The 14,780-nt window shown below is 36.1% G+C and overlaps 1 protein-coding gene across 1 annotated transcript in view; it reads right to left on the bottom strand.

Moving 5' to 3' along the window:
- ZBTB41 (zinc finger and BTB domain containing 41) overlaps positions 1-5,502 on the bottom strand; it is a 46,864-nt gene extending 41,362 nt beyond the window's left edge. The window contains exons 1-2 of the mRNA XM_036109069.2: positions 5,388-5,502; positions 3,502-4,748 (exon numbers count right to left, since the gene is read on the bottom strand). Of these exons, the coding sequence (XP_035964962.1) occupies positions 3,502-4,624 (1,123 nt within the window). The 5' untranslated portion in view covers positions 4,625-4,748; positions 5,388-5,502. The remainder of the gene's footprint in view (positions 1-3,501; positions 4,749-5,387) is intronic.
- Positions 5,503-14,780: the final 9,278 nt, after the last annotated feature.

The following is a 14,780-nucleotide window of genomic DNA, read 5'->3' on the forward strand; positions in this document are numbered from 1 at the left end:
ATAAATTATCCAAATTTTCTCTCACCCCATCTGTCATCTTTTCCCTATTTTTGCCTTTTCACCCACTAGGTTTTTTCACCCACTTTAACCTTAAGGGGGAAAGGTCAAAGGACTCTCTTTGCATGAGAATACACTAAGGGAAGACAGCTGGTAGCCTAAGGAAAAATGTAACCGGATCAGGAGTCCCACTCCAAGCAACTATTAAATACATCAGAAAGGGTAAAAGATCCAAAGTAATGGAATCAAATTAGTCGACTACATATTGTGGAGCTAATGGTTCCAGCAGGTCTCACAGCTTATTCATTAATTCTCATAACTCACTCCAAGACACCAAAGTTAGAAGCTTATAAAGAAGCCCAACTGGCTTCTTACAAGTTCAAAGTTAAGTCAGACACCAACTTTTCAATTTAGTTCACTCAAATAGGAGCTTACTGAGCACTTGCTTTTTGAAATGACCTAGGGTATCAACAAGGGACAGTAATCAAAAGACACAAAATTTTCAGGCTTAAACTCTAATGAGAAATAAATAACCAAAAATCTAGGTAGACATTTTTACATCATATGATAGGAATATGGATGCTATAAGGCTTACTGGAAAATGGTCTTTAAACTGTTTTGTTGGTTTTTTTTAAGAATAAAAAGGACTTCTGATGGAGATGAGAAAGGAGGACATTTAAGAAACAGAGGTCTTCTCCTTCCACACATTTACATTCTATCCATCAACCAGTCCACTTAGCCTATCTATATTGAGTGCAACTCTCTGATCTTCCCTCGTCCTACAGCCCATTCTCAACGCTACTCATCTAACTAGTCCAAGCCTACAATATCCTTCTGGTCCTTGCCAATTTCATTCTCTGTGCTGAAGCCAGCATGACCTTCCTAAAACTTCAATAGGCTGTCATTTCCTTTGTCAAAGTTTTTTCAAGTTTCTATCACTCACTGGATAAAATCTAAACTTTCTATACAGCACAAAAACCATGCAAAATTTGACCTCTGCTTACTTGTCTTATCCTCATCTATCATTTTCATTATACCTCCTTGCCCATCTTGAAATCACCCACCCCTCAGCAATTTCCAGAACACAACATACCTCGATGTCTTTGTACATGTTGGTCCTTTTGCCATGTAAATTCTTCCCTATTCTTTAGTTCTCAGCTCTAATGCTATCTGCTCTATGAAATCTTTACTGATTCCTTTAGTCCTTTGTACTTTTTCTGGTAGGATTATCTACACTACAATGATTGTGTTTTTGCATGTACTCATTAAACTTTAACATTCTTGAGAACACACAAGATATAACTTCACTACCTGTTTATTGGTATTAGAGATACTCAGTAACTATATTAGATTAACAATATGAGCAGCTAGTATTCCTTGAACACCTAAATTTCACACAGTATTTTGAGTGATTCACAAGACTATCCCATTTAATTCTCATAATAACCTCCATGAGAAGGTACTATTAGCATACATTAGCATCATCCCACTCTACCTATGAGGAAACAAAAATACAGACAGGTTAAGTAACCTGCCCAAGACCTGGATTCAGAAATGCAGGTGGTCTGACATCACTATAGCTCATGCTTTTTTAACCAATATGATATATTCTCAATCTTCCTCTCTCTCAGTCCTGGGGAAAAGCAAGCAGCTCCATGGGAGACTTAAACAAAAGAGAAGGGTAGATAAAAGAGAGGTATAAAGTCCAATGCATTCAGAAAGGCTGCAGGTAAGTCTACCATGTGACCTATTGATTCTCACAATTATTTGGGCTGCCCTCGGTTAAAAAAGCTGCAAAACACCTTCCTCTTAGTATATCAGGAACTTAATCTTGAGCAGTGTTTTCCTAAATTGTGTGCAAGGAAATGTAGTGGGTTTTTTGGACATTAAAAAAAGTACCACAAAAATGTCTTACGATAAAATTATTTGAGGAAATACCAGACTAAATGAAATTACCAAGTTTCTTTACTAGACAATTTGACAGTTATTACAGACTATGAATTACAGTATATAGTTTTTCCAATCTTACTTGAACATAGAACTCTTCTCTCTTAAAGTATCTCACAGCCCTAGTGTTCAATAGGACAGTTCAGAAATCTAAGTGTTGGGGGGCTACAATGCCATTTGTGACCTGACCCCTGCTCATTCATCTCAAGTCAAATTAGGTCAAATTAAGGCAGAATAAAGAGGCATGTACTAAAAATATAAAGTTGAAGAAGCAGAATCTACTGAAAAGATAACGTGCTCTCAGGTATCTGAATCCAAAAATATTCTCTTCTCACAGTACTTGTTTATAGCTCTACGAGAGACAGCATTTATCCAGCCTGAGTGTAGCAAGTTCCTTGTATTCCTATGCTCTTCCGAGTTACTCATGAAAAGTTATTTTATTCATGTTTGTACAGAGTCTCAAACACAGTAAAAACAGTGACAAGGAATTATTAAATTGGACTGTCAAAATATTCTGATTTGGATTCAAAGGCATAATAAAAAGCAAAAAGAGGTTATCACTTATGCTATAGTATGTACTGTCCCATATTTTGAGAACAAATGATTACCAATACCTTATAATATCAATTTCCACCTAAACCAATAATGTAACTCAACACTGCAAAATACATGGGGATATATTAAACTGCATAAATAATATCACAAGGTCAAACTGCACTTAAATGTTCCTTTTAACATTTTATGTGGTGGAACATATTTCACAATTTCATAACTTTGATTTATATAGAAATAGTTTAATTGCTGCAATTTAAAAGTTCACATTAGAACAGTTCATGTAAAACACCTCCAAAAATTATTTTACTAGCAATATTAGACCTCCTGAAATTATATGTTCACTGACATTTTTAACTTAAGGTTATAGACCACATTTCCTGCATATACTTTTTTCTAATAAAGGAAAAGTTGATTTATTAGTTATTATAATAACCAAAGACTACTACTAATCAAGACGTTTCCTGGAGACTCTACCTACAGAATAAATTATATCCAGTTCAGTTTTATTCGTAACTACAAGCCTAAACTGAAACATTCCAATTCTAAACAGTACTAGATACTAGAGAAGTGACTGTATTTCTAACTCAGATATAGCCATGTTCAAGGGGAAATAGTATACAAATTATTAAACTGAATTAATATAATCTAATTTTCTATGACTCAAAAATAGCACTTATCTATGAAATTAAATCAACATATAAATCAAAGCACTACATTCATAATTATTAAGTCAGGAGTTTTTTCATACCAAATACTTGAACTAATGATCTGTCACCTTTTAATGGGACATGAGGTAGGGAAAATAAAAGCTAATAAAAAGTTAAATTCGTGAATCAAACAAATTTAAAACAACAGGATAAAATATGTATTGACTATCAAATACCCACCCTAGTTAAGTATCCTTTCAAAAATTACCTTCAAAGTTTGGTTTTTCATTATAACCTTTAAAATACCAAGAAAAATTAAGTTATTAGAGACAGAAAACAATCTTTCTTTTCTTACCTATGCGGTCAAATGTTTTATCACATTTAGGACATTGCAATATTTTTTTGTTACTGTTCTGAATGACTACAGGAGTTAACCCCTCATGAATATTTCCTACAGAATCACCAGCCTCAGGTTCCTCTTCTGCATCATTATGATCTTTTTCACTTTGTTCTTCAATGTCAGAGTATTCATCTGACATTTCCTCCTCTAGTTCATCTTCTTCAGCATTATATTCACTTCCAGGGTCCTCAGAATCATTTCTGTCTGACTTTTCCTTATCAAAATTTTCTTGATTCAAATTGTCTGACCCATCACCACTTTCTTGTTCATCATCACTGGTGTCATCAAACTTAACAGGACACTTCCGATTCCTTTTCGATCTTCTTGTGGAAAAACTTCTCTCCAGCATTTTTAACCCATGTTTTTTCCCTAATAAAAGGGACCTATGGGTTTTAGCCAAATGATTCTCTAAAGACTTTTTATAACAAAAATGTCTACTACAGAATTTACACTGATGATTATTTGATAGTCTTCCAGCTAATTCACTTAGTGTTTCTTCTGGTGATGACTTTTCAGCCAGCTCAGACTGAAAAGTGGCAACATTTTCATTATTTAGCAACTTAACTGCATCTATAATGTCCAGAAATTTTGCTGCCTCTAAAACAAGAGGTATTTCATATTTGTACACAAAAAATTCTGACGTGTAAAGAAATTCAAGCAAATGCTGAAAAACTGAGTGTGTTACGTGATCCAGGGTGACAACATCAGTGCTTGGATTTTTGCTCAAACACGCGTGAAAATAACTACTGCCAACAGCAACAACAACTTTATGTGCACTAAATTCTTTTCCTTCTACTATGATAAGTAAGTCACAGAAAGATGGTTGCTTCTGCCTATCATCATTTAAATACTTCAGCAAATTCTTGTTATACTGCAAAGAACTCAAAAGTTTTCTCTGATCTGGAGAAGGAGGAAGTTCCTGGTAACGGTGAAGAGCTTCAGGAATTGGTCTTTCTGTGGAATGAGTATAGGTTACTTCGTCACACTCCACTGCAACATTGCCTTCTGAAGAATCTTTATGATAGCCTAGATGGATCTTCTCGTCAAGATTTGAAGTAACCTTTCTCCTTTTCTTCATTGCAGTACAACAATTTCAGAACAAGAAACTTCATAAGTGTCTTAAAGGATTTATTTAAAAAAACAAAAAACTAGATTGTCTTGGTTAACAGCTTCTGGAGGGGCGTGCCCGAGGGTTTCATGGTCTGCAAAAGAGTAAGAACCACGTAAAAAAACTCCATGGCAAAGCAAATCTTAAATTAATTATTCACGGCATTCGTCTACTAATCCTTTCTAAATCAGAACTAAATTATGATAAAGTCACACCTCCTACTCGTGGCTAAGATTTTAGCGTGCAGAACAAGGAAGGCCGGGTTATAAAAGACAGCCAACAAAAGAATAATTTTAAAGGAAGCCGGAGCACACCTTTCAGGCCTGACTGACGAACGGGGTGGGAAAAAGAGGGGCCGAAAAGGGAGGGATCCCTCCAAGATCACTGAGGGTGCAGGTTAAGGCGCGCTACATTCATGGTTTAGGGGCGCTGGGCTGGTGACAATAAGGCCGTCGCGGCCGCGAAATCCATGTCTCTCCATTAACATGCCTTTTTCCAGGGCGGGCAAGGCACATCTCCTCATGGACAGAGAGTGTCCCACGGCCAAAATCACCCCGCAGGAGATGGCCCCAGGAGGGGCGCAGAGCAGAAGGAGTAGGGTCAACCACAGGGACGACTAAAGGAAGCAGAAGAGCCTTCCCAGGCCCTGCCCAGGCGGAGACAGCGCTCGCCGACGCGAACCCGCTACCCTTCCCACCCGTTTCCCTGGGCAAACGCCCCACAGATCCATTACCGGGAACCCAGGGCTCCCCCGCTGGCTCCCAGCCGCTGAGCTCCACTGTCGGCGCGCTCGCTCCAGCGCCTACCCACTTCCGGGTTCAGCCCCCCACCTCACCCTCCCTCTCTCTGCTCCTTCCCCTCCCAGAGCCTCGCCGCCTCCACAGCCACGGAACACGTCAACCGCGCGCAGCCTCCGAGCCTCCCGGAGAGACCAGCGCGCGGCCCTGCGCCGACCACTGCGCATGTGCGCGCACCCGTCTTTGCGCATGCTCTGTAAGTTCTCCTTGCTCCCTAGAGGACCCTAGCTACGCCCCAAATCCGTTACTCCGGGTTTTCGCGGTGGTTTGGTGGCCTACTGTGATTGAACCAGACGAAGCTTTGCAGGAAGCTTCGCTGGGGAATGGCGGGGGGTGGGGTGGGGAAACTGATGAGGAGTTTAGTACAAACTGGCAGAGGCACGACAGCACGAACGGATTTCATCCTCGTGGTTGTGGTCAACCACGTAGCAACGGACAGAAGCCAGTCTTAGCAAACACATTGCATCTAAAGAACAGATGTTGATGTCCTTTCGGTTTTGTTCTGCGTTAAATGGCCAATGCAGTTGCTCCTAAAATTATTTAACTTCTTAATGTACACAGAAAATATTGGAAAACGCATGTAAGTATACAGCTGTTAGGACAGGAAAGGCAGCCAAAACAAAAAGAAAAATCCACAAGAACAACTTTTGAAGCCAGTACCTAAGATTTTGCATTTCTAACAGAGTCCCAAGGGATGTTGATATTGCTGGTCTGAGGACCACATTTTTAGCAGCAAGGTCCTAGATCAGGTGATTTTACAGAAGCAAGGAAAATAAGAGACTGAGGCCAAATAGAATGGGGTAACCAGACTGGTGACCCCCACGCCTTCTCCCGCTCCACCCATCACCCTCCCCCCCCCACCCCACGCAAGGTATAGCGGGGAACCTAGAAGGGCCACCTCTCTCAATGAAAGAACTTGTGGGGGTGGAAAGTTTCTCCTACGAAAAGACGGAAACTTGACGAAACTTGACTGACTCAAATTTTCTTTGATTTGAAAATGGTTAAAACTTTTAATGAAAATTCCTAGCAAAAGCACTCACACGAATTCCAGACAAGGATTCCTATCACCTGGGTGACTCATTCCCACAAAAACCAGCCGTCTAAAATGAGAGTAAATAAAAAACAAGAGAGTAAAAGAACTTTAAAAACAATGTCTACAGGCTTCAGATACTGGATTTTTCAAAAACAGAAAATAAAATAAGTATATTTAAAATATTTTTAAAAATAAAAGAAGGAATGGAAAGGAAAGTGAATAAGAAATTACTAAAAATAACCAAGCAGTTTAAGAAAATAATTTAGATATGAAAGCTATCATTATATTAGTACTTAGAACATAGATGGAAATGTATAATTATGAATTCTTATATTAAAAGAGAAGAAAGGTTAAAACAAAGTAGGAAATGAATATATCCAAAGAAATGGAAAAACAAAACTTTACTGAAATGTAAGAAAGAGAAACAGAGCAAAAATCTGAATATTAGAATATTTGCAAAGTTGAGACATTTCTGGCAAGATTTGGTTATTAAGAAAAGAGAAAATACAAATATAAACCCAAGAGTTTATTTTCTTAATACTTTTGTAAGTCCTGTGGAATGTACATACTGTCACTGTTAACAAAGTGACATTCAGATGAGTTTTTTAGAATTGACCTTAAGAATTCCAAAAACATTCCATTATTATTATTTTTAAGATTTTATTTATTTGACACAGAGAGAGCAACAGCAAGAGAGGGAACACAAGCAGGGGGAGTGGGAGAGGGAGAAGCAGGCTTCCCGCCGAGCAGGGAGCCTGATGCGGGGCTCGATCCCAGGACCCCAGGATCATGACCCCAGCCAAAGGCAGACAGACGCCTAATGAGCCACCCAGGCACCCCTAAAACATTCCATTATTAATAATGTCTAAAAATGCAAAAGAGTTTAGCTGTTCTGACAGAATTTGCTAGTCCTTAACCTGTTATTCCCTGCATGCTTAACTGAATGAGCTGTAAATCTATTTGATGGATCGCCAAATCTTAGGAATATAAAGAGAATACAACTGAATGCAATAGCGATTAAAATGATGGATGTAATGCTCTAACAAAATATCAACCTGTACTTTAAAAATTGTCAGAACTGAAATGAGAAAGACAAATCTAGATTCATATAATAACTTATAGTAACTGATTAGATCAGAAGATAAAAATTACTAAGAAGGATACCATTTTTAAAAAAATTTTTAACAAAATTGACCTAAATGATCCACATGAAATAGTGCATCTAACAGTTAAAGTATACATATGGAGCACTTACATAAATTGATCAGGTAAAAAAAAAATGATTAGGTATTAAGCCATAAAGGAATTATCAACATATTTCAAAGAAATGTAATGAGATTATGAATGAATAGCAACAATAATGATGATAATTTAAAATTTTCCATATAATGGAAACTAATTTAACTTACAAATAACCTATGATTCAAAGGAGGAATCACAATGGAAATTACCAAATAATTTGAACTGAATGATAATGAAAATGCAACATATAAAGTTTATATCTTTAAATTAACATTACCAAAAAAAACTGAAAATTAATGAGCATCTAAGTTCTCAAGAAGTTAGAAGTTAGAAAAGTAAATTAAACATAAGAAAAAGAAAAGCAAGAAAAAGGATCAGATAGGAATTAATGAAATAGAAAGGAAACATACTTAACATATCAGCAAAGCCAAATGTTGGTTCTTTCAGGGAAAAAAAAAAGAAATTGATAAGCCTGTAGCATAAATGATGATACACACACACACACACACACACACACATATATGCACACACACATATATACATATACCCACACACACACCTGTATCAGAAAGGAGGAGGACAGGGGCCCCTGGGTGGCTCAGTCTGTTGGGAGTTGGACTCTTGATTTTGGCTCAGGTCATGACCTCAGGGTCCTGGGATCAAGCCCTGCATCAGCCTCCTCCCTCAGCTAGGAGTCTGTTTGTCTCCCTCTCCCTCTCCCTCTGCCCCTCCCCCAAAAAAAGAAAGGATAAGGACATTACACATCCTACAATTATTAAAAGTTAATAAGAATGCTTTTCCAATAAATTCAATAATATAAAATGGACAAATTATTCAGAAACCAAAATTTATTTGGTTTATTAAACTCTTATTATTTTAAGAGACTTATATAATTGATGTTACCAGAAAGAATAGTCAACAACAAAAGAAGGAACAAATAACATGAGGTACAAAAAAAGGTATTATTACAGATTCTAGTCACATTAAAAACATAACAAGAAGGTACTATAAGCAATTTATAACAATGTCAAAATTTATATAAAATAGACAAATTCCTAGAAAAACATAAATTATCAAAATTGAATCAAATAAAGATTTAACTGGCTTATTTTTAGTAAATTCATTATAAAAAGTCTTCCAGATAATAAATTCTATCACTTAAGGAAGAAATATTACCAATTTTATACAACTCTTCCAAAAAATGCATTTAAAAAGAGGAAGGGAGCAATATATATACCTTACATTATGAGGCCAGCATAATCATAATATCAAAACCTGAGAAGGACATTGCAGGAAGTGAAAATTACAAGTCAAACTCACTCAAAATCTTAGGTGCAAAAATCTTAAAGTCAAATCCAAGTGTTGTATATGTGTGTTGTGTGTATATGTGTGGGGAGTGGGAGAGAGAGGGAGGGAGAAAGAGTTACAATGCAACTAAATTGGATTTAATAGAGGAATGCAAGAATTGTTTAAATTTGGAAATGAACTAATGTAATTCTTAACTGAATAAAATACAAAAACTATTGACCATCTCAACAGATGCAGAAAAACATTTAATAAATTAAACTCAGAGTTATGACTTTAAAAAAATATCTCAAATTACGAATAAAAATATCTTCTTAATATGATAAATGGAATCTACCAAAAAAAAAAAAAAAAAAATCACCAGCAAATACCATACCTGACCAGAATAAATGTCAAGATTTCCACGGAGATTGAGAATGCACAAAGAATGCCTTTTGTCATCACTTTAATTTGACATGTTAATGGAGATCTTACCCAGGAGAAATAACCAGGGATAAGAAATAAAAGATATAAGGCTTGGAATGGAAGAATAAAATTATTATTTACAAAGACGTGATTAGACATTTAGGGAAAAAAAACTATGGATAAATTTTATTAATACAAAAAATTGTAGAACACAAAGTTAACATGCAAAATAAAATAATATACTATATGAACTGTGATGGATGATCATATCTGTCAATGTGGTCAAGTTGGTCAAATATCCCTCTAGATGTTGTTGTGCAGGTATTTTTTAGATGTGATTAACATGCATTTCAGTAGACTTTAAGTAAATATCCTCCATAATGTGGATGAACCTGTTAAAGAAAAATTATTCCTGACATTTGTTAAAGAAGTGTCCTAGCAGACTTTATTCAGCTGGTCTACTTCAATGGGGTTTTGTGGTAGGGAACAGAGATTGGCCTTAATTTCAAATACAAGGAAAAGTGAGAATTTACAGCTCAGGAGCAGGCTAGGGGAGAGGGCATGTCAGTGGGTGGAAAATTATTAGGAGGAAACATCAGGGTTAAGGGGGGATTTTGGCTAAACTGACCTGATAGGATTCTTGCTAAAGGCAAGCCATCTTGTTCAGTCATCACTTGTGGTTTGATGGAGGATGAGAAACAAGATAGTGGACAGTAACAGTGAGGGATTCTGACTAAGCTGAGTTAGTGGGTTCTTGATAAAATTGAACAATGAGGAAACCGACACAGAAGCTCAAAAGTCAGGGCCTGGTTGAGAGAGAGCTTAGAGGAGCCTCATTAAAGTTTGGTCAAAGACAGAATCTTTGTTAGACCTCATCTAATCAGTTGAAGGCTTTATGAGCAAAGACTGAGCTTTCCCTAAGGAAGCAATTCTCTCTAAGACTTCAACATAGAAACTCTGCCTGAGTTTCCAGCCTACTGCCCTGAGGTATTTGGACTCAACACTGGAATATCAACTCTTACCTGACTTTCTAGTCTGCAGGCCTGCCCTACCGATTTCAGACTTAACCAGCTCCCACAATCAAACATGTAAGCCAATTTCTTTTTTTTAATTTAAATTCAATTAATTAACATATAATATATTATTGGGTTCAGAGGTAGAGGTCAGTGATTCATCAGGCTTATGTAATACCCAGTGCTCATTATATCACATGCCCTCTTAATGTCCATCACCAGTTACCCCATCCCCCCACCTCCCTCCCCTCCAGCAACCCTGTTTGTTTCCCGTGATTAAGAGTCTTTGATTGTTTGTCTCCCTGTCTGATTCCATCTTGTTTTGTTTTTTCCTCTCTTCCCCTATGATCCTCTGTTTTGTTTCTGTAAGCCAATTTCTTAAAACATCTATCTTATTGGTTCTGTTTCTCTGGAGAACCCTGACTAATATACCAGTGAACAATAAAGAAATAAAAAATTTAGGGGCACCTGGGTGGCTCAGTCAGTTCTGTCTTCCTTCAGCTCAAGTCCTGATCCCAGAGTCCTGGGATTGAGTCCCGCATCAGGCTCCTTGCTCGGTGGGGGCCTGCTTCTCCCTCCCCCTGCTTGTATACTCCCTCTCTCTCTTTCTCTCTCTCTCTCTTTCTCAGACAAATAAATTAAATATATTTTAAAAAAAGAAACAGAAAAATTTAAAAATAATGCCTTTTAAATTTCCTCAGTTATATAGCACCAATTGCCATTTCTCCAAGGTGTCAGAAGTTTTTGTCAGAGGAAGTAGGTGATGGGACAAGGGCCCATGAGGAAAGAGCAGAGATAGAAAGCCACAAAAGAAATGAAACCCAGACTCTAGAATCTCTTCCCTGTGTTTTCCTTTTGCTGATCTGTCATAGTCTTAAATCAATATCCTTTAACAGGCTGTTTCACAAGTTTATATGAGTAAGTGAAAATGTTTTTCTTTCTTCATTTATTCATTGAATATCCATTGAACAACTAACCACTTTTCTTCAACATAGTACTGGAAATCCTGGCGATAGCAATCAGACAAGAAAAATAAAAGGCATCCAAAGTGGTAAGGAAGAAGTAAACTCTTCACTATTTGCAGATGACATGATACTACATAGTATGAAACCCCAAAGTTTCTACCAGAGAACTACTAGAACTGATAAATGAATTCAGTAAGGCCACAGGATACAAAACCAATATACAGAAATCTGTTACATTTCTATACACAAATAATGAAGTAGAAGAAAGAAATTAAGAAAATAATCTCAGTTAGACCAAAAATAATGAAATATCTAGGAATAAAGTTAACCAAAGAGGTGAAAGATTTGTACTCTGAAAACTATAAAACACTGATGAAAGAAATTGAAGAAGACATAAAGAAAAGGAAAGACATTCCATGCGCATGGATTGGAAGAACAAATATTGTTAATATGTCCATAATAACCAAAGCAATCTACAGACTTAATGCAATCCCTGTCAAAATATCAACAATTTTTCACAGAATCAAAACAAGTAATCCTAAAAATTTCTGTGGGACCAAAAAGACCTAAAATAGCCAAAGTAATCTTGAGAAAGAACAAAACTGGAGGTATCACAATCCCAGATATCAAGACATACTATAAAGTTGTAGTAATCAAAACAGTATGATACTGGCACAAAAATAGACAAATATATCAATAAAACAGAATAGAACTCCCAGAAGTAAACCCTCACTTATATGGTCAATAAATCTTTGACAAAGGAGGCAAGAATATACAATCAGAAAAAGACAGTCTCTTCAACAAATGGTGCTACAAAAACTGGACAGCTACATGCAAAAGAATGAAATGGGACCATTTATTACATCATACACAAAATTAAACTCTAAATGGATTAAAGACCTAAAACTGAGACCTAAAACCATAAAACTCCTACTAGAGAGCACAGGCAGCAAGGTCTCTGAAATTAGCCATAGAAACATTTTTCTAGATACGTCTCCTGAGCAAGGGAAACAGAAGCAAAAGTAAACTATTGAGACTACATCAAAATAAAAAGCTTCTGCACAGCAAAGGAAACAATGAACAAAACTAAAAGACAATCTACTGAATGGGAGAAGATATTTGCAAATAACATATCTGATAAGGGGTTAGTATGCAAAATATATAAAGAAGTTGTATAACTCAACACCAAAAAAACAAACCAACAAAAAACCCAAATAATCCAATTAAAAAGTGGGCTGAAGGCATGACTAGACATTTCTTCAAAGAAGACATCCCGATGGCCAATAGACACAGGAAAAAATGTTCAACATCACTTATCATCAGGGAAACACAAATCAAAACCACAATGAAATATCACCCCACACTTGCCTGTCAGAATGGCTAATTTCAAAAAGACCAGAAAAAACAAGTGTTGGTGAGGATGTTGAGAAAAAGGAACCCTCATGCACTGTTGGTAGGACGCAACTGCGGCAGCCACTGTGGAACACAGTATAGTGGTTCCTAAAACAATTAAAAATAGAACTACCATATGATCCAGTAAATTCTACTACAGGGTATTTACCCCAAGAAAATGAAAACATTAATTCAAAAAGGTATATGCACTCCTATGTTATTGCAGCATTATTTATAATTGCCAAGTTATGGAAGCAAGCCAAATGTCCACTGATAAATGAATGGATAAAGAAGTTGTATGTATATACGGTGGAATATTACTCAGCCATAAAAAAGAAACATGGATGGGTGGATGGGTGCAGGATGGGTGAAATACATGAAGGGGATTAAGAGTACACTTATCATGATGAGCATTGAGAAATATATATAATTATTGAATCACTCTATTGTACACCTGAAACTAATATAACACTCTATGTTAACTATAGTGGAATTAAAATTTAACAAAATCTGGAATTTGGAATTAAAATTTAACAAAATATGGAATTAAACCAAATGTCCAACAACAGGTGACTTCATAAACAAGTTGTATATTCAAAATATAGAATACTATTACTTTACAATAAAAAAGAACAAACTAATGATAAAGGTAACATAGATGAGTCTGAAAACAACTACACTGAATAAAAGACAAAATGAATATAGTCTGTAGAATTCCATTTTTCAAAATTCTAGGAATTGCAAATTATAAAGACAGAAAGCCAATCACTTTGTTGCTTGGTTACAGCAAATGGGGTCAATTTGTGATAGATTAAAATAGGACACAAAAGAAAAATTTTGTTCATTACTTTGATTGCAGTGATGGTTTCACTAGTGTATACATGTTATAACTGATCAAATTATACACTTTAAATGCATGCAGAGTATTGCATGATAATTAATCCTAAATAAAGTCATTAAAGAACAAAGAATGGCACACAGACACATGAATAGAGACATACAAATAAGCAATAGAAAAACAAAGCCTAGAGATTCAAATTCACAGATGAATTTAGTATACAAAAAGGAAAATTTCAAGTCTATGAAAAAAGATAGACTGTCAAGTAAATGAGAATAGTTAAAGAGGTGGGCATCAAAAATAAAAGTAAGTTGTATATAAACTTCTCAGCAGGTCAAAATAAATTCCAAATGGATCAAAATTTTCAATGTAAAGACTGAAACCATAAAAGTACTATAACAAAACACAAAAAACTTCTAATAACAGCAAAATGGGGAGGGTCACTCTAACCATGAATCAGAATTTCACAAGCAATTAAAGGATAAAATTTTAAATTAGCCATATAAACTTAAAAATTTTTGCATGGAGCTCAAACCAATTCTCCCACTGTGAACAGTTAGGTCAAAATGCTGTTTTAACTAAAGCTTCTGTTTTGAATGCATGAGATAGCTACCGAAGTGTGTAAGAAACTGTGAGGTCATGATCCGCAAGAAAAAAGCAGCTCAAAGAGTGATCCTGTCATGTCGGGGAGCGTCTCCCTCAAAGCCGTTACTGATTGAAAAACAACTGAAAAGCTGGTAAGATAAGCAGAGCTTGACAGACTCATGAAGCAAGGAGATAAAAATTGAAATTTAAGGATCACAAAAAAATGAAGTGCCCTAATAAACACCCCATGTTTTTAGCTGGGACTCTAAAAAACCTAACCTATGAGTAAAAAATGCACCCGAAATAGACAAAATCACAAGACTAAAGTCCTGAATATTTTTACTCCTTATTTGAGAAAGGCAATCTGGAATTGTTTCTTCTCTCAGCCTAGCTGTTGGCCAGAAGCAAAACTAAATCCTATTTCAATTAAGATGACATCATCCAGACTCTTCACTTGTTAATTTTTAATATACAATATCCAGCATCAAATCAAACACATACACACAAAAGGATGTTTCCAAGAAAGGAAGGGATAAAACAGACAAGTAGAC

The sequence above is a fragment of the Halichoerus grypus genome, chromosome 7, assembly GCF_964656455.1.
Source record: "Halichoerus grypus chromosome 7, mHalGry1.hap1.1, whole genome shotgun sequence".
Classification (NCBI taxonomy): Eukaryota; Metazoa; Chordata; class Mammalia; order Carnivora; family Phocidae; genus Halichoerus; species Halichoerus grypus.